Here is a 27,544-nt window from a genome sequence, read left to right as displayed (position 1 = left end):
TTCAACCAGTTTTCCCTCCCCATCCCTGTGTGTCCAGGCTTACTTCATCAGTTTGTGAGGGTATTATGGGAGATGCCATGGAAAGCCTTCCTGAAGTGAAGACGAGCAGCATCCCCTGCTTTCCCTTCATCCACCATGCCAATCTTCTCGTCGAGGAAGGCGCTCAGGCTGGTCAGGGGTGATTTCCCTTTTATAAATCCACACTGCCTGCTCCGTCACCTGCCTGGGGGTGAGGCTGTCCAGCAAGTAGTTCTCTGGATCCTTGTCCTTGAAGATGAGAATGATGCCTTTTGCATCCTGAAAACTTGTAAAGGATGACAGAAACTTCAAGTGGCACTGAAACAGTAGGCTCCTGCATTCATATGTGTCACATAAAAATCTATGTACATGCACACATACATCAAACCATGCAAGGTATATGTGAATCTGAAGGATGCTGCATGGCTTCAGGGCAGAGGTTGGAGTGGATCCTGTTCTGCTTGTTGAGGATTTCAAGATAGGAAACTTGCTCTTCTGAACTGAAGTGGGTTGTTCCCCTTTACACAAGGCTCATGGACCCAGAGGCCTCCTGCAGGTCTTTCTGGCTGTTAGCAAATCCTTAACAGTGGCTGAAAGCAAAGCTGTACTTTTGGGGTGGTTGTTTGGGTTTTTTCCCTGTGAGGGCAGAACTGCTGCTGTTACACCACGCTAGAGTCTGTTTGCTTGAACTTGTACTATCCTTAATTCACGGTAAAGTCAAGAAGTGAATGCTACCTTTCCCTCAGCAGCCCTACACTATCTGGTAGCGCTGTAAAGAAAGCAGTCTCAGCTATTTTTCCTTTTCCGCAAGTGCTCTTGTGCTTTGAGTCAACGTTATTTTTCCAGTCACAAGCGTAATTATACCATGAGCCTCTTCTCACTGACCATCCTGATCTCTTCAGTTTTGGAGGTGCGGCTCTCTAATGCCTTGATTATCCCTGGTTTATATGCTCTTTTTTCTTCCTTCGTTTCCTTCTGACTCGAGGCCTTTCCCCAGAACTTTCCTTCCCAGCTTGAGGCTGGAGTAAAGCAGGTGAGTCAGCAAAGAGAAGCTTCACCTGCCCTGTGCATGGGCCATTCCCTGTGGGAATTCCCCGGTGGATTACCGCTGCAAAGCCAAGACTAGCACTACTGATCTATAAACACATAAACTATTTCCCAACTGAGACCCCCCCTTGAAATGCCTCTGTCACATCAAAAAATATCCAGGGAGGCAGGGAGTGGTTATTTAACCTTAACAATAGTGTTACTACTAGGTTAGAGAGAAGCCGGCCATGAGTAAGTGCAGGTTGTAGCTTGGAAGGAGAGGGGTTTTTTGTCAGCAGGAGCATTAGCTTGCGTAAAAGCCTTCCGATAACAATGTGTTTTAATGGTTGGGCAGAAAGAACAGTTTTAAGATGGCATTTGCAGAATTTACTGTTTGCTAAGTAATATGTTTCATCCCTCAGAATAGCTTATCTTCAGGGCTTTCCAGGACATTAAATCCAGCTCTCTGTTCCTGTGAGGGCAGAGCCGTTTCTGGAATAATCTTTCATCTTAAGTCACGGTGATACTTTTTCCCTTCTTGTCTTTATCAGCTCTGATTCTGCTTTCCTCTTTCCATCTCAGAGCAGCTCAGTATTCAAGTCACTTGATTTTGGTGAGAGCAGTCGATGTTGTAATGATGAGTCATTATTGGAAGGCACAGTGTACTGATACGAGTGTGCTAGGTCAAACCTTTGTTAAAAGGGGACCCTGGGATTGCCGGGACCCTTGCATGAGGATAATAGGGTCTGCACTGCTTGCTTCCTTGTCTCGGTTGGGGCTGGATGTTTTTGCAAGGGACTTCGTACCCTGGCAGAGGCTGCCACATAACGAGGATGGGAACGCTGCACCTTGACTTCTGCGCAGCCCACGGACCATACGTGCAGCAGCGTCCGCGCTGCCCTGGTGAGTTGCTCACCGTTGCTGCTTTGCTTTTGCCGGGTTGTTGCGGTTAACGTGAGCAGTTTAGCTTCAGTTACGGTTCTGCTATGCCCGCTTTGGATCATAAAGGTTCCTCTTGCTGCTAGCGGTGACTGTAATCTGCATTTGCAACGCTTGTTTCTTTCGTATTTCTTATGAGAGAATTATTAAGGAAGACTTAGTCTTTATTTTAAAACTTTCTAAGATACTTCTTAGTGATGCTTGTCTTTCTCTTATTTTTTCCTTGTGCTGTGCATGTGATATTGTCCGTCTTATTCGTAGTAGTGTCTGCCAGAAATAAACAGTTTGAATTTGTTTTATTTCCCACCTGTGATTGCTGCAATGCATATGCAAAGACTTTGTTAATTTGCTCTAATAATTGTGTATTACATGTTATGAATGGTACAGTTTTGCAAGTTTGTCAGACAAACAAAACTTACCAAATAGAGATCAGTCATTGCTGGCTGATTTTAATATTCAGCTTTAGCTTGGTATATGCTAGTAATACTGTACACTGGAATTTATTAAGATAGTCTTTGCAATGAAGTCCTATGGCATTGTGCAACATTTTGCAAAAATGTTTTTAGTGCTTACCCACTTGACGTGCGTTTCAGTTGACTTAATTGTGCAGGTATGATTTCTCTTGGCTTTTTTGTACAGTACTGCCTTTTAAAGCTAACGCTGCCTAAAAAACTCTTTCTTGCAAGTCGGCAGTGATACTGCACACAAACTAAAAACTTATTTGGAAGTTAGTAAGTATGGGAAAAATAGGCTGTAGGGTCTCCATCTGAAGACAGCATGTATATTTTATACTTTCTTTAGTCTGTACAATGTTAGGAGAGCAAAACTTCTTGTCTATTGTATCTTCTATCCACCCTTCAGGCAAATATTCAAGATTTGTTTTTACCTCTATATACCGCTTTCTGCTTGATGCAGGCAAATATATTTTGAGTTTTCATTTGTACATTGTAGACTCTTGTAAAATGTAGGCGGATATGTAAGTGAATTTTGGTCATTGATTCCTAAGAAGGTGTATTTCTTCTCACTTTGAAGAACTGCTAATATAAAAGAACTTTATAATTACACAGTATTTTTTAAATGTTAGTTTTTGCTTTGCTGCATAGCTGGGTCGGGTGTTTTGGGTGGAAGTGGCTTGTGCAAGTGACTGCTTGGCCTTGTGAGATGAAGTCAAGGAGAAGGAAAGTGTTTTAGAGAATCTTGGAATAATAGTACAAGTTTTTAGTTGAGTTTAATTTAGCAGTTTCTAACATAATATCTTATTTTAATTTTGCATATAATTCTGGGTGTGCAGATTTTGCAGTTCTAGTAGGAGTACAATCTAGATACAGGACTACGCATACACACAAGAGAATGTGCAAACGGAAGTTTTCCAAATTATTTCTTGGCTAAATGCAGGCAATTTTTCATGAAGGCAGCATTGTATGTTATGTAATATAACAATATCCATGATACCAAACAACGTCTCGGTTTCCAGAAGGTGACAGGGAAAAGGGATACTGTAGCTCTCTGAAGTAAAAAGTCAGTCTTCCTAACTTTGACAAAACCCACTTCATTAGGTCTGTTCCTGAAAATAGTTGAAACATTTGCTTGAATTTTCAAATCAAATGACGTTTGCCTGTCTGACATGCAAATTTCATCCCAGGAGGTTAAAGATTGGCAAAGTTCTGAGCAAGGGAAAGCAGAATTTTATGAAAGAAGACATTTGTTCTGATTATAAATGTAAGATGACCAAATATGGTAGGGCAAAGGATGCCTCTGTTATGTAAAGATTGTTGTGGAAGTCTCTTTTTTTTTTTCCCCCCCTGTATTTCAAAAATATTTGTTTTGTAGTCTGTGATCATGTTAATCTCTATGATAAATGTACTTGGGAAGAAGGTCTGGCTTACAAAATAGTTTTGTTTGTTTTTGTTTTGTTTTTCTTGTGGCTGGGTTAGAGATTAAGATTGAATTGCTTTTTCCTCTTCTTCTATGAGGAATTCTCATTGTGATTTGTGATTACCTTTTAAAAGTGTGTATCTTAATTTAAGTAAAACAGGGAATTTGTGTATTGCATGGCACGCAGTTTCAAATAGGAAGAATAATTTCTCTTAAACTGTGCTTCCACTGTCAGTGTAATCTGGCATATACCTTGGTTGTGGAAAAGGGGATTTAGTATATGGAGTTAGATTTGAGCTGGATCTGTTAAAAGCTAATCTGTCGCTACTGTTAGTTTTCAGTTTTATATCGACATAAAGGAAGAACTGGAAAGGAGCAGATAGAGATGGAGAGAAAGTAGCATTGCCACATCTGGCAGTAGCACCAGTTTGTGCTGTACTAAGCTGATTGTGGAATTGTAATGCTATTTTCAGAAAGAATTGTTTTGCTTTATTTTGTACCTTCATCGACTCAATTATTGCATCACAAAATGGGCAGTTCTTCCAATTAATCTTGCTGAAATAGTGCAGCAGTATTGATACATGAAGGAGAAAATGAATACTATTTACCCTAAATTGCTTCAGTGTGTTTGTGGTGCTTTATTTGTAAATATATTATTTGCAGTGTCTTGCTTTGTATCAAATGAATTATTGAATTGAGTTTGTACAGATTCAACATAGAAAAAATAATTTCCTGTGTTTTCTTTTTTAGCCCTCTGTTGAGTCTTCAAGCCCAGGTAAATGTTTTTAATATTTCCTAAACTTGTGAGGGAAGAGGGCACCCCTGAAAAATTATTTTTGCTGGTCTCTTCCAGTTAGTAATCTAAGAATATAATTTGATGAATAGGTTAGTGGCAGTACTGGTTTAAGTAGTCACTGCTTTCTTCCAGTCTGTACCAGCACAAGTTTCTAAATGGTAAAATACACTGGGTAAATAAGAATCTTGTCTTTGCAAAAGCTGCATGAACATGTGTTCAGGAATGCTGACATCCTAAGGAGCACAATGTGAGCGAGTGCTGGGGGCATGGAAGAGACTACTTGACCCAGCAATACGGTTGCCATCCCTCTAGGCACGGCTACTCGTTGGTGTTAAGAGTTAAATACAGAGCCAAAAGTTAAGGCACTGTGTGCTCTCAATTAATAGATATACCGTTGCCGTATGGTTTTGTGCATAATAGCATCAAGGACAAAAGCAGCAAGAAAAGCAGTGGTTTTGTACCTATTGGATTACTGAAAATGAAGGGTTTCATTACTTCCGTTTTTAAAGCTGGTTATTTTCTGATATTCCAGTATCCCAGAGCTACTGGCTATCTAGTAGACAACCTAAGCGTAAATGATGAATATCTGGAGGGTTTTTTTGTTCCCTTTGGTACCACTGTACTTAGTGTTATTTATTTCCAAGGTTTTTGGCATCCTACTAGTGGAAAAGCTTTCCAGTAGTTACTTCAACTGGACTGCCATTTTCTCTTGAGCTCTTACTTCTTTCAGAGAAACAATCCATTGCCTGAACACTTCAAACTACAAAGTGTAGTTAACCCTTATAGTCAACCCCTCCCTCTTGCACCCTTAGCGTGGGTATGCTCTTCAAGCTTTGGAAAATGAAATTTAAATTGTCCATGGAGACAAGTGGAAAAATGTTAACAGGGTTAGAATTAGAAATCAGGTATTGCTGAATTACATAAAAATGCTGCATCTGCCAAACCATTCATCCATTCATTTATTTTTCATTGTCACAAAATATAACCAGACTTCTCTAAAAAGAAATATGGAAAAAAAGGCATGGGGAAAAGTAACTAAGGATTCTGCATCATAAAATCTGCATAACTGTGAAGCTTGCTTTGAAGTTTAAATTTTGGAAAGTCATTAGACTATAGTTGTAAACAAGAAAGCTTCCAAAGTATAAAGGAAACAACTGCTCTGCGTTTATATTTTATGAGTATTTCTGCTCCCAGTAGAACTCTTGATTCAGGGAGGTTTCTGATTATTTAAGAATTAAGTCTTCAAAAACTAAACATTTTACAAACATTTAACTAGGGACCCGATGTCCAGATATGTAGTACTTTGAGAACTGGCTGGTTAAACAGTATCTCCTGCTTCTTTGTTCCAAGATCTCTTATTGCCCAAGGGACAGCTTTCACTATCTTCTGAATAATGAGATTGGCTTTCCCTAAGATAAATGATTGAGGGATTTTGAAGATATTTTAATTTCTGAGTATAAGTTGAGTATTAAAATGTCACCAAAATAAAAAATTAAACTCTGTGAGGCCATGATCTAACTAAAAACATTCTTTAAAATGTTTTCTATCAGGAGGTTCAGCAACATCTGATGACCATGAATTTGATCCATCAGCTGATATGCTGGTGCATGACTTTGATGATGAACGGACATTAGAAGAGGAGGAAATGATGGAAGGAGAAACAAACTTCAGTTCTGAAATAGAGGATCTTAACAGGGTAGGTAGCCTTAAGTAGTCATAAAACATAACCACAGCCCACAGTCTCACACAAAACATATGCAGGTTTTTTCCCTTATATTTGGAATTTAAAAAAAAAACCACCCCAAAACCCCTAATAGGTAAATAATATAGATGGGGGAAAGCAGCTGAGCTAAATTTGCAGTTCTCAAAAGTTGGGAAGAGGAAACTGGTACATAAATACTTAATAATGTATAATGCTGTGCTTGTTTAGTTTCTTTTTGCATATATATGCTGGTATAGGATTTGCATTTTAGAGCTAATACAAGTTAAACTGACTTAACTTGTATATTCCAGTGTTGTTATTTTCTAAAGCACTTGCACTTGATTAGTGCATATAGATATTGATTTTTTAAAAAAAATCTCATAATTTTACATTTATTGCATTTTTATACAAACATTTGTGTAATACTTTAGTGGAGCATATAGGAGTGTCTTCATTTTTAAGGTAGAGGAATCAGATGCAGATGAAATGATTGGCTCAAAGCAAAGAGTTGTTAGCAGAGCTGGGATCAGAACTCATAATTATTGTTAATAGTGATAAATAAATCTTAAAATGTGTATCTTCTTAAATAATTGCATATAAGATTTATTTGGCATTTTGAGGTTATGCTGTCACTTATGTATTGTCTTAAATTACTTCTCAGGCAGGAATAATATTCTTAAATGACAAACTAGGTTCATTATAAATGCAAAGTAATCTAGATACTGTCTGTGGCCTCATTGGCCAAAAGGCTTCCAGAACAGATCATTAATGATTCTCAGATGCATATTCGATGTACAAATCCTACTTAGCATAAGTGATTATGCCAATATGACTTTAAACTAATTTAGTGCATTTAATCTACATTTTGGGTGTAAACAATAATTTCTTTCTGGTAATTTCAGGTTTGCTATTAAATGGTAAACATAAAAATAAAGAAATAGTTGGTGAATCTAAACATGCTTCATCCAGATCAAATGAGAAATGGAGCTCCACATGTATGTCATGTGGTTTTTAAGTTGAAAGTATGGGTTTTTTCCCCTCATATTTTGTTAAGAGTCAACATCTGGTTGTGTAATTCTATCACCACATTACAATGCTTTGTTTGTAACTGTATTTCAGCCATCAGTTTATTCCGTCATATCTTGGTTGTCAGACTGCAAGTTTATAATTTCTCCATGTGTCAGCTCTTGTGATCAGGACGGTGAGCAATGGTATAACTCAGATTCACATTGCTCCGTGTGCTGCTCCTTTCTGCAGGATGCTTTTACAGATTGGCAGAGAATCTTGTGGTCAGTTTGTACGTATATCGCAGGTAGGGCTTTTACTGAGTTTCAGATGCTTCCATGCCAGCAAGATCTTGCTGGTGACCTGTGGTTACTTGTAGTTGTGGGATAGCAGGCTGCTTACTTTTATCTCTTCTCTTTTTTTTTCAGTCATGGATGATAGGCCATCTAAATCTTAAAACTGTTGTCAAGACAAGCACTGTCCTGTCTTTTTCTTTCCCCCAACATTTACACATATTATTTCAGATTTCCTCCAGGCCATGAATGTGCCTGATTGACTAGTTCAACTCCTTCAGAGACAAGGTGGCAGTCAGGTTTTGTGAAAGCATTTTTGAACCTTAATGGTTTCACTCCTGGTTGTCTTTAAATTTACACCTTCCTCTGAGGGTAAGGATTTTTTCTACTTATTGGTTGAAACACTGTTGAATCTGTAATGCATTAGTACTTGAGGTGGAGCAGCATCCTGCATTTGTCTGTGCAAGTACGTGTATACATTTTTGTCTAAATGGCAGTAGCATATCTGCCTCTAGAGACCTGAAGTTGCCCTCTGTGCTGCCTAGGATAGGAAAATATACGATTCCCTGAGAGCAGAGTAGTACCTGAAGGGAATCAGAAGTATTGGATCTGGTGGTTCTCAGTGATATTTCTTGAAAGGTAAAGAGTTTTTTGTGGGCAGGAAAGCTATCTGCGGGGTGTTACAGAGACTATCCTTGATCATATCCAGACATGTATTCAGTAATACTGTTTTCATATGTAGGAGCAGCTATACCAGATGTGACCAAAGTCCTGGCTAACCAGTATTCCTTCTTCAGTATCCTGAGAGACAGTGCTCAGGAAGGTGTGCCCGGGATGAGGCACATCTCTCGACGTCCTGGGCATACACTGACACTGCAGTTTTCTAAAACGCCGGAAACTTGGCAGCATGATTTTGGTAGCAAGAAACTGCATTCACACTCTGTCTTGGAAATCATAAATGGCCAGGCCCCAGCAAGTTGCCGAAACTCAACTTCCTCCTACTCTTAGCTAAGCTGACAGTACAAAGCATCAGCTGAAGGGAGTGTGACATGGAGGATTTGAGGAGTGGAGGCTGAGTTCTTTACCTTTGTGCTGCCCTGTCTGCAGGCAGAGCACTGCTGGGTGGGTGGTGTGTGCTGGCTTCCTGGGTGCCTCTAGGAAGTGGTGAGCATTGCCAGGGTGCTGTGGGTGGTGCCTCCCTGCATTACTTGGAGATTTTTAAGCCTTTGACTCCCTCCCTTTTTCCATTTGTTGTTCTGTATAATCACTCGGTTTCTCCTTTTGGAGTCTCCCTTTTCAGGGAGGGCTCTTGGGTTTTCTTGGGGTTAAGCACCAGCATCCTCTTGTCTTTAAATGAGAGGACCATACATGGAAGCATACAGTGTTTCTCCCAAGTACTCTTCCAGCCTCCAGAAGCCTGCAGGTCAGGCACGTATGAAAAAGATGTTGTCTCTTTGTAATGCCTGTCAGTCTTATTTTTCCTCCTGCTGTGAGTTTGTCCATTTGATTTTTAACCTCTGTAAATGTCACGTCCACGAGGCATGTGGCAATGTTGCACAGTTCATTGAGTGTGAGAAACGTGTTTGGTTTTTCAGACCTGTTCTGTGTTCGTTTCAGTGGCTGCCCCTGAGCTCTTCATCTAGAAGAGTGTACAGTCATTTGTATTTACCTTCTCTCTGCTGCTTATGATGCAGTTCTCTGTTATATCGCTCACTCTCACTTACCTCTACTCCAGACACATGAGTTATAATCCATTTCTTGTTGTTAAGCATCTTCCACATAAGAAATTTGTATGTCTTTGATAATCCTTGTTACTTTTTTAATGTTTTCTATTTTTGCAATATCCTGAAGCAATACAGAAATCACAATTTGTATGTTCTCTTGGAGAGTTGCTGACCCTTGGAGCTTTTTGAATTGTAAGGGACTATTTGAAGTTAAGAGGCTCTACCTAAGAAAAATGTTGTAAATACAATACCACTTTCCTAGGTAACATATAGTAGGTAATACGCCTGTTACATAGTTCACACATACCTACGAATTGCAGTAAAAGTTCATTTTAATTCGCAGTCTGGATCAACAAACGGGATAGTGATGAGGAGGGCTTAATGAAAGTATATTACTTTCCAAAATGTACTGGAGAACATTTGTTTGGATACTTACGAATAGGATTTTTGTGATAGCTATACTGTCAGGTTTTAATTAAGATCACAGTCCTGTCATATTGTCTGTGTCAGAAAATATTAATTCCCCAATTCTAAGAGTTCTTTCCATAAAATGATATGATAGGGACCAAGAAGTCAGGAGGGAAGGTGAAGGCATTTAGGTCCATACGGTCTGCATCTACTGTGTGTATAGCGTAATGAAAGAGTAGACCAAGAAGTGGTAGAATGGCTTAGTTCTTTGAAGTAAAATAAAATATAATCCACAGACAATGAGTACCCTGGTGTTATTCTTGCACAGCAGATCTAACAACACTTGCCTTTTTTAATTGATATTGTTAATACATTTCCAGAAAGAAGAGATGTGTTGATCAGTGAAGGCGCTTAGGATAGGAGTTCAGTCAAGCAAGTCTAAGGTCAGCCAACCTGATTATCAGCGAAGATGTACATTATATACTAAGAACAAATATTTAGAGCAGGCAGACACCTCTAAATAATAAACAAAGGATTTGATCTTGTGAGAGAGAGAATTTTTAAATGCTTTCTGAAAGTTTCTGCTCTGAAAAATCTCATTAAGGTTGCCATGTACTGCCCCTGAAGGCTGGATACAGAGGTATTAAAAGTAATAAAGTAATTTGCAGACTCAACAATTAATAATTTTTATTAATAAAGCAAATGCAATTGATAACAGTTTGGGAGCCACTAAATTTGAGAGCTGACTATATAATTTGAAATGTCTCTTCAGAGCAGACCAGCATTCTAAATATAAAGATTTTTAAATGTGTAGATATTTTAGCAGATTTGCTTCCAGCTGTGGATGACTTTGTAGACAACTAGCTTAAAATATATATGAATTTGTAAACATTACTACTGTCTTTACCTGGATATCAGCTGATCCTGGATATAAAGTGATCCCTCACCCTCATCCAACCCCTTGTTTTTTGTTTTGCTCAGAAAGGGGAGAGGTACAGAGAGACGGAGAGGTACATTTTCAGTGTAATTTCGTATTCAAAGCCAGGGTTGTGGAACTGTGTGGAATTGTCCCTGTAGCGCAACTCCCCAAACGAAGATTTAATTCCATGTCCAAGCCAAGTACTGCAAGTTCTGGTCCTTACTCTGCTGAATTCTTGGAGACACTGCAGAAATGACCGCCTTGCACGAGGACAAGTTCCTGCCTGCAAAAACTCTCAATATCTTAGCTGTCTATGTGAAACAGTTGCTGCTGAGACACATTTTATTTGTTTTTTCCACAGTTATTTTTCCAGGTAGTTTTTAGTTTATTAGGGAATACCAATATATATTCCAACAAGGAGTGTGTTTGCTCTGTGTACTGAAGGGGTATGATGTAACCAGATGTAACCTGCCACGTTGCAGTGCTTGTGTGTTGGTAAAATAGTAGCGGACAAGTACCAAGGGAGGGATGGGGTATACTGGTCTTTGGTGCCCTTTTCATGAACTTTATGGCCCCTTTGAGAGGTTGTAGGTACGTGAGGTCTGCTGTAAATTTATAAAGGATTGGGAAATAAATAATTTCCCTGCATAAAAACCCACACATTTTTCTTAGGAGCCAAAACTTTGAATTTTGACTTTCCATTGAGTTTGGAGTGGCCGTTCTTAGTATACGTGATTATCATCTATCTGGTTTTGCTGTGTTATGTTTAAAGTGCACACCTTTAAGCTGTAGAGCAGATGTGGAATGTGAATATTTTCGTTAAAATCTCAAACTTTGTTTGGATGTTTATCAGGAAAGTGATATGCCAATCCAGGAGCTACTTAGCCGTTATGGCTATGATGGTACCATTCCCCTCCAAGAAGATGATGATGATGAAGATGATGAAGAGGAAGAGGAGGAGGGAGAAGATGATGATGATGTTGATAATGATGACAACAGTGGCTGTAGTGGTGAAAACAAAGTAAGTGTTTACACTAATTTGAAACTGATTTTTGTACAGGCATTCTGTAGTGGACAACCACTCAAGATGCCAGATCGTGGCAGAAGTAATTCATAATGTAGTTAATTTCAGATGCTTTGTGTACGGAACTCTAACGTTTATTCTTAATTACCCGTCTGTATTTCTCTTCATTGCTCTTAATTTCATCTGTATTATTCCAAGCTGTTGCAGAGGCAAATTAGAGTACATCTATACATACAGCATCATGTAAGAAGGGATTGTAGTTGTCCTTCAGAAATAGTCTGACTTCAAAGCTGAAGTTTTAAATGCCTGAAGACACCTTTATAGATATCGTGAATACTTGTTTCAAGATGAAAAGCTGATCTACTGAAACTGAACAGTGAAGTGTGGAATTGAATTAAATGTGTCTCTGAGCATTGGAGATTGCTGCAAGTTTTCTAGCTTTAGCATTTTAAATTGTATTTTTTCAGCCTGGCAGCCCTGGTTGTACTTAAATTGTTAACTGAATCCCTTGACAGATGCTGTAAAAGATTGCTATTTGTATGGGTTGAATAGTTCAAAAAGAAGATAGGTACCTAGTTATATTACATCAGAAAAGGTTCAAGAAGCTGGAGATGGGGGAGAAACTTACATAACATGAAGTATACAAAATTAAAATAAGACATGAAAGTGTTTTATTTTGTTGTGCATGGTGGTGTTCCTGAAGTCTCACTTTCTTCTTGTGCCCTTGCTTCTTAATTACTTCCTGACACAGCTTCCATCTCCTCTGTTCTCATGACCTCCTCCGTAGTTCTGCCGTTCTGTTACTAGCTGATTTAAGATACTGCCTGTCTTTTCTCTTACATGGACAAAAACTCAGTGTCAGTCGCTGCCATTAGCAGCCAGAGGAGTCATCTTTGTCCCTCTGGAGGGCACTGACCCTTTGTAGCGTGCTGCAGAAGCAAGTGTGTTCCTGCCCGTCAGCAGCCATGGCTCACAGGCTGGCACAGTAACCATAGCTGGGGGTTTAGCCTAATTGCAGGCTTGGCGCTGTGATTGAATTGGAAGTACGTGTTCAGCTGTTCTACCCCAGTTTTGGTAGGGTTGGAACAAAGGTGGTGGGGAGGACTGGGCACAAAGAGAGCTAGCTAACCTGGTACCATCGTTTGCCTCGGGGTACAAGAATGAGAGCTCTGAAATGCTTGCATGCTCTTGGCAGAGAGGCAGTGAAATACGTCTGTGGGGGTGGAATAATTTTATAAATCATTCAAGCTTTCTCTGCAAGTGCTCATCTTTCTACAGCTAATTTGACTATACTGCACTTAGCTATTTTCTATTTTTAATCTGCTTTAAGCTGCACATGTGATAACACTCTGGTTTCTGGTAAAGGTACGCATGAACATGTGCTGTGTGTAACGCTTCTGTGTTAGAACTAGCAAGTATGAGTGATTACAACATGGTCATAAAACATATAAAAGATGCTGACAACATACATTGAAATAAAAATCACTAATACATTCTTCTAACCTTTATAATTTTAGTTTTCCTTAATTGTAATAATTCCCATAGTTGTTGTGGTTTATCTTCTAATAAAGAAACTTGTTCTAATTTTTGATCTTTTAATGACTCGATGTACATACTAGAGTCTACTGATACACTGTTCCTGTGGGGTTGAACGACACTATTGGCATTAATTTTTATAGAAGGTACCATTTCTATTTGGTTGAGAAAAGTATAGCCAGTAAGTAATTCCTCCCCTTTTTGTTGAAAATTCATAAGGAAGGATTTTAAAGACCAAAGTAAAATTTAAAGTTAAACAAAATTAGATGAAACCCGCAAGGATTAGCTTGACTGATTTAAAAAACTAGGCATGATATTTTAATTGTGGCTCGCATTTTTGATTTCTATGTTAGAGTCTGAGTGTTAAGTTGATCTGCTTAAAATCCTGGTCAATAAATAATATGATGTGTTTACACATTTGTTGTGACTCAGTCTGGACAGGCCACAATCTATACAGTCACTTCAAGTCAGATAAAAGATATTTGGGGTTGATATATTGACAATTTTGGAAAAAAATGTTGTCAAAATAGTGTTTGTCACATACAAGGGATTAGCTGATTTGCTGTTTGCTTTTTTATATTTAAGGAGGAGACCATAAAAGATTCATCAGGTCAGGAAGATGAGACACAGTCATCTAATGACGACCCAGCACCGTCTGTGGCTTCTCAAGATCCGCAGGAGATAATTCGCCCTCGTCGATGTAAATATTTTGATACAAGTATGTACAGTTTAGTAGTAAGCACAATAATCTCAATGTGATTGACCTTTAGTTAAGAACAGCTCTTGCTAACATAGTATTCTGTTTCTGAAATATGCGTGTTGATATCTGTGAACATTTGTTCCTTCTCTTTCATAACACTGCTCTTGATTATCATCATGCTCAAAATAATAGGCAAAAGTCCTGGTTTTAGTTGAATGGTAAATCTTCTCTGCAGATAAGGGACTCTGTATAAGGACAGTAGATATTCTCTCTTCTTAAAAGGAAGGATTAAATTTGTGGAAAAGTTCTAATTTCTACATTTCTGAAAAAGCAGGCTCTCAGACAGTGTAAATCCTTTCATGACACTACTCCAAGTGTTGTAACAGTCCAGCTTATGATCCTGCAAACTGGTTTGTATAGATGTGCCCTTCAGAAAAACTTCCTTGTACGTGGCGCCCAGGTGCAGTAAATGACTCTTTAGTATGATATTACCTTACCATCCTAGTTTCAGCTGCCAATTCACGCTAAGGGTATAGGTACAAATATATGCAAGTAGGAGATGCACTGTTCCAACTAGATAATTGCTGCACGGTGTGTAATTATCGTGACAAGGCCTGGTGACACCGGGTTATATACTCACTTGAAGAAGGTTTGAGTCCAACTGAAGGAAAAAGTAAAAACTGAATTTTACTAGAAATAGAACCCCAGATTTCTAATACAGAAAACAAAAGCAATGAAATCTGAAAAAGGCCAGTAGATTCTTAAACCTGAAATAATGAAGGGATGACTGAAATTTGCTTCAAGAATTCCACATTTGATACTGTTGCCCAGCATTGCGGACTGATTATTTTCTCTTGTTTTCTTTAAAACTTGCTTTTGCATCCGTTTGAGACTGTTGAGCTAGTGTTATATAGCTGCCCTTTAGACAACTCTTATTTCTGTGGCAGTCTTACTTAATGGGATCTGAACCTTTTAGTATTGAGCTATCAGGAGGGCCATTTGGACAACAGATATTTCACATTTCTTTGATGGAAATGACTGTCGCCGTTTTTTTTCCTGCTGTTCTATGTTTTAACAAAAGTTAAAGCAAAGGTTCCTTTACGGTACCTTAGACTTGATACTTACTAGACATGACATTGTAGAAATGCAATTTTCTAATCTGTAGTTTATTTTAATCCAAAAATGCCAAGGAACCTCAGCATGTAGCTGTGCAGAGGATTGCAGTTATCTTAAATGAACTCTGTTTTTTAAACATATTAGCATTAGCGTAATGCAAGTGTGTTGCATTAGGTCTTGGGTTTTTTTACAATGTTCAGCTGTGTATAGAATGTAATTTAATGTACAGATAATTCTAGTGCGGCTATTATCGCATAGAATCATAGAATCATTATGGTTGGAAGAGACCTCAAAGATCATCAAGTCCAACCGTATACCCGATGCCACCATGCCCGCTAAACCGTGTCTTGAAGCGCCACATCTAAACGTTTTTTGAACACCTCCAGGGACGATGACTCCACCACCTCCCTGGGGAGCCCGTTCCAATGCCTAACAACTCTTACAGTGAAGAAGTTCTTCCTAATGTCCAACCTGAACCTCCCCTGGCACAACTTGAGACCGTTTCCTCTTGTCCTATCGCTAGTTACCAGGGAGAAGAGACCGACCCCCACCTGGCTACACCCTCCTTTCAGGTCGCCTTCTCTTCTCCAGACTAAACACCCCCAGCTCCCTCAGCCGCTCCTCGTAAGGCTTTTGCTCCAGGCCCTTCACCAGCCTTGTTGCCCTTCTCTGGACTCACTCCAGCAGCTCAATGTCCTTCTTGTAGTGGGGGGCCCAAAACTGAACACAGTATTCGAGGTGCAGCCCCTACAGTTGGTCTCGTCCCATCGATCCAGCCTGTCCAGATCCCTCTGTAGGGCCTTCAATGCTATACATAAACCAGATATTGCAGTTGCTTTCAGTACATTGTGGAAGGCAGCTAGCCTGTATCATAAGGAGCTTAAAATTTTGGTTGGTCCTTATCCAAAATAATCTATTTTAAATGCTGCTGTGCATCTCTGAGCAGTACATCCAAGCCTACTAAATCCCAGTAAGACTGAGAAAAACATACTTGCAGATTTCTCACACCTTGTGCTGTAGTCTACCTTAAATTCAGTGACAGCTGCTGTAAGGGAAAAAGAACAGCCGTAACTAAGCTAGCAGCTCATTGAAAACTGTGTTGAAACCCACATGTGGATGCTGAACATGCACATAAAAATATTTTGAGAAAGTAACTGTTTGTAGTAAATTTGGATGTGGATCATCTCAACTGTTTCAAAGCTGGGTGAGGGAAAGGAAATTTGAATTAGGTAGTAGTAAAACTGATGGATGTATTTGTGCCTTAACTTTTCAGAGCCTGTTGTGTATCTTACTCCATTCTAAATGGGTACATTAAGTGGGTCCTTTTTTAAAGTTGTCAATACTGAAACGTGTGGTGTTGTCACTAAAACTGCCATTTGCATTTGTGGAGTGTTAGATAAGATGGCAGTGAGGCAGAGCGGGGCTGCCGTGCGGCTGGAGGCTGGTGGGATGAGAGGCTGGGCTCATGTCCCGCCGTCACCCTTGCTGCGGTGCTCCCGGGAGCTGGTGTTGACGTCCCAGGCCCCCTCGCTCAGCCCGCTTTGCTGGAGCCTGGCATTGGCATGCACAGGCCCCATCACAGCTCATTTCGTGTAAATGTTTGAACAATTTCTTGTAGATAGCGAAATAGAAGAGGAATCTGAAGAAGATGAAGATTATATTCCCTCAGAAGACTGGAAAAAGGTAAATACTAAGGGCTCCTAAAAAGCCTGTATTTCACGAATAGTGAGTTGATCTGTTACCTAGTAACTCTGAGCTCTATAGATCACCCAAATCCTCTCCACTTTTTCCCCATAAATCTAAGACTTTGGATAGTAAGAAGTGTTAAAGACCACCCCAGATAGTCAAAAATCTGTTTCCATATAGTGCCTGTTAACTGTATTTTTAGATTTTGAACAATGGAAGTTTTAAGGGGTAAAAAAAGATGTAGTCATTCTCTTGTTTGCTAACAAAAACCATCACAGCTGTGGTTGCTTAACTTCATGTTTCTGTTATTTCAAAACAGGAAATCATGGTGGGCTCTATGTTTCAAGCTGAAATTCCAGCTGGCACATGCAAATACAAAGAGAATGAAAAAGGTGAGACTTAGCACTATTACCGTTATTGCTATGTTTGAGATTAGTTTCTAATGGGGAGAAATAAAAGATTTGATTGATGTCACGTGTCTTGCAAAATAAAAGAGCTCTTTCAAGTGAAAAATAGAACCATCATCTCAAACTATAGTTCATCCTGTACTTCACCATCAAAGCCTGAGTCTTGGAAGGGGAAAAGAAAGATTATATTGCTCACTTATTGCCTATTGAACCCTTGTACTCTGATTTGGTAAGGTACACAAGCTTTCTATGTAGCTTATGTTAACCTCTTCATCTAGAATATTTAGTTTTTGTGAAACAAAATAGCTGAATAAGAAACTGTGTTGTGAGACTAGATTAACACATTAAAAGAGGCAAAATGGTACCAGCAGCTTTGATTTTTACATTTTATAACTCTTCAATCAGTATTAAAGAACCTCTTGTTCTACTTTTGGGGTTTTTCCCCGGAACTTTTCCCCATCTCACAACCAGAGCCTTTGGCTGTATGCTGTCCATATAATCAAGTCAGGAAAGGTAGAATGAGTTTAAAATGAGCTGTGAGCTTAAAAGAAGCAAGTTTTCCTGCTCGTTCAGCCCACTATTAAGAATTTGTTTACACTGCAGATTAGTTTGCCTCTTTTGTAGTTTTATGTAAGTTAGTTTTTAAGCCAGCCAACACAAAACTCAGTGCCATCCTAGAATCCGAGTATATAGTCAAGTAATAGCAGTTGTCTTGTTTTGAGCTCCAGGTTGTAGTAGCTACGCTGTAGCCTGATCTAGCTAGAAACTGTCTAAAAAGAATCCTGCTATTGACTTAGAGCGGGTTCACACTGAAGCTGACACATTCTGTCAGCTCTGGACTTTGTAGCCAGAGAGGTTGATGAGAATGTGACTTAAAACTGCGTGAGAAGTCAGGAGCTTCCATTAAAAATACAAAATAGCAGATTAGAAAACATCTGCTTTTTAGCTGTGAAGAAATTGCTTGTTGCACTCTTTCTTGCTTCTGTCTGAAAATAGAGCTTGAACTATGTATTTGCCTGGGATGCAGTAAATTTTTACTGGTCACCTGCTTTTCCTGGTGTTTACTCAGCTCTAAATGGCTTCTGGCCTTCAATAATAAAAAAGATATAGCTGCTTTGTGCATTGCAGTAATCTATATAAACCAGTTTTTCATAGTCTTGCACACTGCTCTTTGTAGAACAGAGAACCTACGTCATGAGCAAAAATGATTGTGGGGAAAAGTTAAATTTTCACTAAACATGCTAGGGCTGTTCTAGTTTTATATACCAGCAGGGTTTTATATCTTCTGCCGCATTTTTCCTTTCTGCTGTGTTTTGGATGTAATCTTTGACAGGACTCCAACTGGAATATTAATGAAGCTTTAAAAGCTGAAAAATAAATGTCTGAGACTATGTATTTAGTACTTTCATGTGCCTATCCCCTCATCTTCGTTGTTCTCTAATGAAGGGGAAATTCTAATTGTAAAATTCCCAAACACTAAGAAGGCTAGTCCTTTCATGTCCAGTCCTGTAAGCAACAGCACAGAAATGCTAGAACTGGTAAGAATAACCACATAATGTGTTCTGACATGAGTTGTGAGGAAAGAACGACTGTGTAAGCTACACTGAGCTAATTACGGTGGACTGGCTCTCTGAGAAGTATATGCCTGGAGGCCAAATTAGCTACTACTAAACAATTTCAGGTTATGAAAAATCTACAAAATTACAAGATAAGTTTTCAGAAGGCTTGGACTTGAAAATCAAAGGATAGCTCTGAAAACTGAAAGGTGCTGAAGCTGCTTTGAGACTTACTGACTGCTGTCATTCATAAACATTGCCGTGTACTTAGCTTGCATCATTAAGGGTGGCTTAGAACTGATCAGTTGTCTCCTAAAAAGAATTGTTGCTTCGGCTGGAGTTGGTATCCCAAGATACTTAAAATCTTTTTCTTGAATGAGCAACCAAATATCAGATTAGGACTAGCCTTTGAAACAAAAAGCTCCCAGAAAGTTGTTGCGATCTGTTTCCAAAGAGTACGTTGTTCGTGAAATGAAGCTGTCTTTCTTTGCAAGACACTTAATAATTTTCCTTACCAGTTTTGGGTTTTAATTTGTAGTAACTTTCATGTTAAAAGTAATTATTTTCAAGTAGAGATGCATCTAGCCACCACTCTGACCTTTCCATCTGCACAGAATGCTGTTGTATCTTCCCTTCTCGAGGTGACCATCCTTTCCCAGGTGTTCGCTCCTTTCTCTTTTCAAAGGTGCTCACCGAGCTAATGGAATCAACCTTAAAGTTACTTTCTTGCTGGTTTTTGTAAGTTATCTTTCGTTGAAGACTGGACCACAGACAAGATATGGATACTTCCCTGATTCTATGTTTTTTTTAATAACCTGATTTTTACTTTATTTTTCTGTACTAGTATTTTAATCCTGCAAAGCTTATAGGCTCTTCAAAAACAAAAACGGGAGATGATTCAGGGGATATATCATTTGGCCACGATTCTCCCATTAATTTCAGTTTACTATTACTTCCCTGGTGTGAAAGCTCATGCAAAAGCTCTGAAAAAACAGTAGAGATTTCGTAGTATTAACATTCGGCAACCTTCACCTGAATAATTTTGTTTTAGAAAAGTATTAATTGGAAGTAGCAGGAAGGTCTTAGCAAAGTTTCCTTTTAGGAGCTGTTTGACTTCAGAATGTCTGACATCTGAGTGTCGTCTTCCCTGGAGAAGTAGTGGACCTTGCTGCTGCCTTTTCCCAGCCCTGTTAGCAGAGACTGACATATTTACTGGTCCAGATTGCTGGTAGTGTTTTTAACACCATTTTTGGTGATGTGCTTTTTGGTTTTATGTGACTGTTCCTAATCGTCTTGCAAGAAAACAGATATTATTAGTTTCTGAAATACTTTTCCATGCCTAATGGCTACCATCAGCAAAACTGTGCTGCTTAGGGCAAAGGCATGCTGGATGGATCGTTCAGGGAGTGTCAGGTAGTGCTGCTACCTTGTGATTTAAGTGGTTTCAGGAGGAGGACAGGGAAGATGGAGTTTTTGGAGTTTCATAAATGGGTCCTAGAACCTAGAGCACAGATTATGCCAGAGGTTTGAAGAGAAATCAAGGTAGGATATCCTAGTCACTTGGATCACGGCATTCATGACACTATCTTTTATCTGTCCCTATGTGTGTTCTGGATTAATGTTGGTGCTCTAATGATCCTCCAAGGTTTCATAATCACTAGCTTTATAAGAGAGAACCAACTTCTATATTGTTGTTTTAGCTTGATTGTCTTTTCCCTGTGGTTAATTCAGTGTATGAAAATGATGACCAGCTGCTGTGGAATCCTGACTTCTTACCAGAAGATAAAGTGATCGAGTTCCTAAACGAAGCATCAAGGCGTACAGGTGATGAGAAGGGCCTAGATGCAATTCCTGAAGGATCACATATTAAAGACAATGAGCAGGTATATGAGAATAATTAGGATTTGTCGTTTAATATTACAGAATGAATTATCCCTTTATTTTCTTTTACTCCTAAGAATTAAAATTGTGTTTGAAACAGCTTTATTATTCCTTGTGGAAATAGAAATGTATGGGGTTTTTTTTACCTCTCAATAAATGTTAAGCTGTTAACTTAGGCTTAACGTTGCTTTATGCATCAGTGCATTATTTTATATATATGTAATTGTGTATGAAAGAGTTCTGTTCTTTCAGTTACAGATTTTTTAAAGGAGTATGAATGCAAACTTTTTTTTTCCTTCATGAAAAAAACCCATCAATTTTACAAATGTACATAGTGGATGAAAATGGTAAAATACTTTGCTTGGAGATAGTGCTGGTTATGTAATTAGAGATTTGGAAATTTAAACACAGGAAATATGTCTTTGTGCTATCTTAAATTATTCATTCAAAAAATTCATTCAAAGAGTTATTTTTAAATTTTTTCTTAATAGGTATTAGCAATTTACTAAGCATGCTTCTGTGGCACAACATAAATTGAGTGGTGTCTAGAATGTTAAATGTGTTTCTTTTCACCTTTGCAGGCATTGTATGAACTGGTTAAGTGCAATTTTGATACTGAAGAATCATTACGAAGGCTGAGATTTAATGTAAAAGCAGCCAGAGGTGAGCATACGCTGAAAGTGAAGTTTATGTTGTGGAACTCTCATTTTATTTGTCACACAGGTATTGGATTTTGCTGTCAGCAGACTGAGAAATTTTATTAGAGCTTGACTGCATGTAAGCCGTACATATCAGTGCGCATTTAAATGCAGCCTTCAGTCAATCTCTTACCGTTCTCTGAGAGAATGAAATTAGCAGATGTAGTATAAACAGGTACATGCTCCCCCGCAGAGGGCATGTAAATTAACTTCCTGTCAGTAGAGCTAGATATTTATATCTGTGACTTTAATAACAAGTTAAAATTTAAAATTACTTCTTAGCAACTGAATAGTGCATTTCTTCGGCATTTTGTTCTTTGTTCTTCTAGATCTTTTCAGTCATCAAAGTTAATGGAACAAAAATGTAATAATTCACGTTTCTAAATAAAGGAGAATGAGCATCTAAACCTTTTATTTAACAGAGTATGACGCTAAAAAGACCCTGGTCTTAAAGGTTCTTTTGGAGCCTTAAGCATTTCCTGTTTTGGTATTGATCTTTGTACTCAAAGGAACAAGAAACTAAGAGAAGACACAAGTTACTTTCCTTGCACATTGATCTGTTGGTTCTGCTTTCAAACCTGAGGCTTCTCCAGAGTTTACTGTGCAAATCGCAAGAAAGAATGATCAAATAGAGAAAATTAGTTTGTTCTCCCACTATTTTAAACCTTCCTATTCGTGACCTTAAGAATCAATAAGGCCAAATTATATTAAGTTCTTAGAAGTGTGGCTGAAAGTTATTAGGGGTTTATTCTGGCTTCAGCAGAGTGAAGATTTCCCGCTCAGTAGTGTGAGCAGCAGAGTTTTTTATTCTGTCTGACCGGAATTAACAGCCTATCATTGCTGGCTCTTGTCAGCAGTAAAGAAGATCTCGTTCCTCATTCCTTTTCCCCTGCTTCTTCCAAAAACCAGCAACCAGTCTGAGACATGAACTTCCTTTGTGCTGTGTCCTGATTTGAAGGATACCTGCTTCCTATGGTTCTAGGGGCGAAATGGTTTCTGAGCCCTTCTTCCTCTTCCTGCTGCCTAGCTATTTTCCCCATGCGGCAGGGCTGGAGTTACGACCGTTTGTAACAGTCCCTACCAACTAGCTACTTAAGGCAGCCACATTTCCTACCTACTGACTACAAGGGAGAATTTTCATTTCTGTAAGTGAAATTTCTGGAGGTGGTTCTCAATTAGTCAGCAGATGGTGTAAGAAACTTGATTACCACGTATGTTTTCTGTCACTTAAGTTTTCTCTTATTGGCCGCATGCTTTTTTGTTAACTATTTTCTTTATTGCATTTTCTTGCTATAGAAGAATTATCTGTTTGGACAGAAGAAGAATGTAGGAACTTTGAACAAGGACTGAAAGTCTATGGCAAGGATTTTCATGTGATTCAGGCAAATAAGGTAAATGCTGATTTTAAGTCTAGTTCTCAAATATTTTTTCAAAGCAATAAAATTGTAAATAAATTCTTAACCTCAATTTCCTTCACAAAGTACTCTATTTAACTTCTAAATTTTACCACATATATGTCCAAATTGGTTTCTAAACGTCCAGAATCCTCTGTAACCGTGACTGTGAACCCAAAGTTCAGAAGAGTGCAAAAATCCTGCTGTGCATACATTGGGGAGGATCTGCGTCCGTAGAGTCTTACTCTGGTCTCAAATAGACTGGTGAAGCAGACTTGACCCCCTGAAGCTGTTGCTTGCAGCATCACACGATTAGAAACACTAATAAACTTTGTGTTTCAATTTCTGGGCCTCTGAAATTTTGAGTCAATAGTTTCCACTATTTCCTATGTTGTATAAAGAAGCATTGACTTTGAATTTCACACCTTTTGATTTAAATGGTAGCTTTTTGCCCAAAATGTATTTGAATTCATCAAAATTTGCATGGCACATATTTCCTAGGTACGAACAAGATCAGTTGGTGAGTGTGTAGCATTTTATTACATGTGGAAGAAATCAGAGCGTTATGATTTCTTTGCGCAGCAGACCCGATTTGGAAAGAAGAAATACAATCTTCATCCTGGTGTAACGTAAGATGTGCATTATTTTTATGTGCTTTTACATGTTGGATCTGAATCTTAATTTTATACTGCTGTAATCTGAAATGGTATGACAACTGAGGGATTCTGTAGTCCGATTTTAGCAGGAGAACAGCCAAGGTGTAAGAAAAGCTTACTAGTGCCTGTAATGTAATTTCTAAACTATATTTATTTAGAATAAGGACGACAATTTGCATTGAACAGCTATTTAATGTAGTTTATTTTCTGTTTAAATGTTTCGCAAATGTAACGTTTCTGCAAATAATGTAGGTTTTTTAAATGCTTGTTTTACTTTAAATACATGTTTTATACAAAGGCATTAGCCCAAGTTTCAGGTGGGATTTGTGGTACGTGCTGTAGTACGCTTTTGAAATGTATTGTTTGGCAAGAGTTCTGGCTGACACAGTACCCTGTGCTAGGGCTTTTTTGGGGGCACGTAGCTCTTTTCCCCGTTCACGTCTCTGCTGGGCAAAGGGGGAAATGCCTGTGCATAACTGTGCATTCTCCTCCCTCAAATCTGAGCAAGTGAGCCAACATATTTCTCTGCCCTTCATTCCAATGCTGTGATTTTACTATCCCACTGTTTCTGCCGACTTTTTCCAAGTCTTTTTACTATTATTTTTATTTCTCATTTGTTCCTGGCTTCTCTGTTGATCCTTCTTTTTAATATTGTTGTTTCTTTAAACAATGTGTGGTGGACCACTGAAGTGAACTTGCACTATGACATGAAGAGTTGCCATCTGTGGCTTTGTAAAGTAGACTGTTACAGAGAAGCACCCAGAGCTGCTGGATTTTCTTAACCAGTTGTCAGGGGCTGTCTGCCTCCCCCTCTTCTTCCATCTGGGTTGTTTTTTTTTTTCCATTTTTGCCCAAATTGGTAGACATTTTTGGTTGTCAATCACTTTAAAACATTCTCTGATTCTCTTGCAGTTGACTGCATGTAGTGATCAGAAGAAGTGTCATTAAGGATTGTACTTGTCTATTCTTGAATGATTTTGCAGATAGATGTGGGAATTTAGGGTGCAGTATCAGTTCCAGAATAATTATGTGTGAGGATATGCTGTTTCTGGAGTTAATCCAGACTAATACCATACGTACAAGGGCTTTACCGACCGGCTTTGTTTGTTTAAATCTTTCATAAGAGATTTACTATTAGTGACCTGAATTGTAGGACTGTAATAGATTTCAGATATGGGCATGTCTTTAACTCTGAAGTTTTTCATTTGCTTTTAACTTTACCCCTTTTGGGGTTGTACATGCACAAAACTTTAATGGCATGTTATTGCTGCCGCAGCGAATTGCAAGAGCTTAGTACGAACCTGCCTGAGAGCATCACCCTGAAAACAGTACACAACATCACAGCATATTGAAGTTTCTGCCTGTACATGATCTTACGGGGCTTGGCATAAGCACAGGCTAAATTTGTATCAGCTGGCTGCAGTGACTGCTCAACAAATATGTAGTTGCTCAGAACAAACCATATGTGGGCCAGTGAACACAGGAGATCTTAAAGTTGTTAACTTTGCAAGAAAGTCTGTGCATTTCAAAAGATATAAAATGTGAATTGGCCACACTTTTGCAGTATGTGCAGTGAATATTTTTGTACAAATAACACCAATATTTTACACAGCAAGGGCAATGCTGAATGTGCTGTTTCTGTTGTGCAGAGATTATATGGACCGTCTCCTGGATGAAAGTGAAAGTGCTGCTTCCAGCAGAGCTCCATCCCCTCCTCCTACAACTTCCAACAGCAGCACCAGCCAGTCCGAAAGGGAAGACAGCACAACCAGCAACAGTAATCAGAATGGTAAGTGCGTGCCCTGTCCCTCCTAAACAGAGTTGCCAAATCGTCACAAGTACCACGTGAAATGAGAAAAACATTTTAGTTTTAAATATTTTCCAAGATGTCAGCAGCTTTAAGTTAAAAATATTTTTTTAAAAAGCTACATGTTTGTATTTAGCCAGTGGTCACATATTGAAGGTAAATCTCCACTAGAATCTTCCTTTTAAATGTAATTAATATGTTCTTGTCTTCCCCATGCTGCTGTAGATGTGTAATGCTAACTTTGTGAGGAGTCCCATGCAAGATATTTAAAACAACTGAGATGGGAACTGGGCTATTGTGTAGCACACTAGTGCTTCTCTGGTGCTTGTCTCGGGAACACCGTTAGCTATTCTTACCAGACGTGGGGCACTGAAGGGCAGTCAGGAACGGGAGAAGAGCCAGGGCACGATCACTTGTGAAGGAAGAAAACCTCAAAAGCAAGGGACAGCCGTTTCGAAGGAGCTGAAGTGAAAGCGGTAGCAAGAGGAGGGAGGAGCTTGGGGGCTGAATCGGAGTGTGAAAATCGAGTGGAAGGTACAGAAACTGCCCAAGTGAGGACAGTCTGCCTACAGCTTGTACAGTTACGGGATTCCAGGACATTTTCTTGGCTGCTGTTGCTCGTGAGGGCTGCCATAAACTCTGTCATGATAAGTCTGTCATTTGTATGCAGATAAATGACTCATTCATCACACAGTGAGGATACAGAGAACAATACTGGCTTTTTAGCTCAGTGGGACTAGTAACAGAACCATCTGTGATAGGTCAGTAAAGCAGAAGTCTTGTTACTCCTTACCCCTCTGTTCTCTTTCTTACGGTATGTCTCTGTAACACAGGGGTGTCTGCTAATGGGCCAGGTGAGATACCAAATAAAGATGAAGCAAAAATTGAAGGATTGCATGTAAATGGACCTATCAGTGGGAAGAAAACACCTCACGCGGATCTGGATACAAATGGGTATGAAACTGAAAGCCTTTCCATTGACCCAAAACTTGCTCATTCAGCTTCAAGAAACGAAAATGATTTTGAAGAAAAAAATGAAAGACCTCTAAAAAGAAGAAGAATTAACAGCAATGGAAAAGAGAGTCCAGGTTCTTCAGAGTTCTTCCAAGAAGCAAACTCGCATGGAAAGCTTGAAGAACTAGAGACTTTGGATGACTGAATACTAGGAGCTGATTTTATTGCTTGGAGTAAATTTTGGGTGTCTAAAATTTTCAGGGTTGATGGGTTACCTTACAAAATCCAGTTCCGTAAAACGATCTGCTGAGATTTTTTTTTTTCTAATACCTTCTAGTTGTCTCTTAAGATTTGATTATTTGTTTTTTTCAGTGCTGAAAAGCAGTAGGAGAATATCCCATTTCTCAGAGCTGGCAACTCTAGTTCCGGGAACTCCAAGGCTCTTAAAAACATTTGAGAAACAGACCAGTCAGTTTCTGCAAAAATACTCCCAGCCTAATACATTAAAGAAACTTCTGTGTGTAATACACCATTTAAGCATTGTACAAGTGAACAAGGCATCCTATTTAAAGCAGGGGGCTGGTTCAAATGTTGCAGGACGTTAAAATGAAATACAGAACGTCAAGACACGCATTAGAGTAGGCACAGAGACTTCCACTCATGCTAACGAGGGGAAAGTGTCATCCCATTGTTAAGGAACCCTTATGAATCCTGAAAGTTATGAGCACAACTATTTTTATATATAGAAGTTTTAAAAGGTAAATAAATAAACCAGGTCAGGTTTGTATCTGTAAAATTGTTGACATCAATGATGTCTTTCCATATTCTTTATCTGGGCTAAAGAAATACATTCTGTATTTTTCCAGATTTCTTTGTAGCCTTTGAAAGATTTTTACAGTACTTATGTCTTGATTGAACTGTCCTTTCTTAAAACAAAAGCTTGTATAATTTTCTTAACTTGTACAGTTGGTAAACTTTTATGAGAGAATTGATATCCTGAGTCTAATGTCAGCTTCATTTTATTTTGCTGAAGTCTTTTCTAAAAAACAAAAACAAAAAAAACCCCAAACCAAACCAATTGACTGAAAAAATGCTTATTAGTCACCAACATGTTATGTTCTTCTCGGAAAATGGTAAACAATTAACATCAAGAATGGTTAGAAGTCATTTGATTTTGAAAACATGATTTTTCTGTTTTATGGCAAATAGCGATGCTAAGATTTGTTAAGCATGATGCTTGCGTTGCAGAGATTTTCTTGCTTTCATTATACATCCTCTCATTTTATTTTGAGCTCAGATAAATTTCACGTCAGCCAAATGCTTAAGTTTTTAGTAAACCTTGTTCACTAAGATCAGGTGTTAGATTATCTGTTGATTTATTTTCAGTCTATCTGTTATCATCTACATTTCACTGAACACAGGAA

The 27,544-nt window shown here is 38.7% G+C and overlaps 1 protein-coding gene across 1 annotated transcript; it reads left to right on the top strand.

Moving 5' to 3' along the window:
- Positions 1-4,605: 4,605 nt before the first annotated feature.
- Positions 4,606-27,163, top strand: MIER1 (mesoderm induction early response 1, transcriptional regulator). The gene is made up of 12 exons (XM_009697242.1): positions 4,606-4,633; positions 6,205-6,350; positions 11,559-11,726; positions 13,851-13,983; positions 16,700-16,764; positions 17,087-17,159; positions 20,462-20,613; positions 21,193-21,274; positions 22,606-22,700; positions 23,205-23,332; positions 25,009-25,148; positions 26,000-27,163. Exons 2-12 carry the CDS (start codon positions 6,252-6,254, stop codon positions 26,323-26,325), a joined length of 1,461 nt encoding a protein of 486 aa, XP_009695544.1. The 5' UTR covers positions 4,606-4,633; positions 6,205-6,251; the 3' UTR covers positions 26,326-27,163.
- The last annotated feature ends 381 nt before the right edge of the window (positions 27,164-27,544 follow it).

The sequence above is a fragment of the Cariama cristata genome, unplaced genomic scaffold (assembly GCF_000690535.1).
Source record: "Cariama cristata isolate BGI_N322 unplaced genomic scaffold, ASM69053v1 scaffold1733, whole genome shotgun sequence".
In the NCBI taxonomy this organism is placed as follows: Eukaryota; Metazoa; Chordata; class Aves; order Cariamiformes; family Cariamidae; genus Cariama; species Cariama cristata.
Note: the sequence above shows the minus strand (reverse complement) of the source record. Positions and strands in the feature narration are given on the sequence as shown.

What these genes read in the sequence shown, in the direction of transcription:
- MIER1 (XM_009697242.1), top strand. Translation starts at nt 6,252, where the DNA reads ATGCTGGTGCATGACTTTGATGATGAACGGACATTAGAAGAGGAGGAA. An exon ending in ATGTGATTCAGGCAAATAAG is followed by an intron (nt 22,701 to 23,204) that starts GTAAATGCTGAT and finishes CATATTTCCTAG; the next exon opens with GTACGAACAAGATCAGTTGG. An exon ending in CAGCAACAGTAATCAGAATG is followed by an intron (nt 25,149 to 25,999) that starts GTAAGTGCGTGC and finishes TCTGTAACACAG; the next exon opens with GGGTGTCTGCTAATGGGCCA.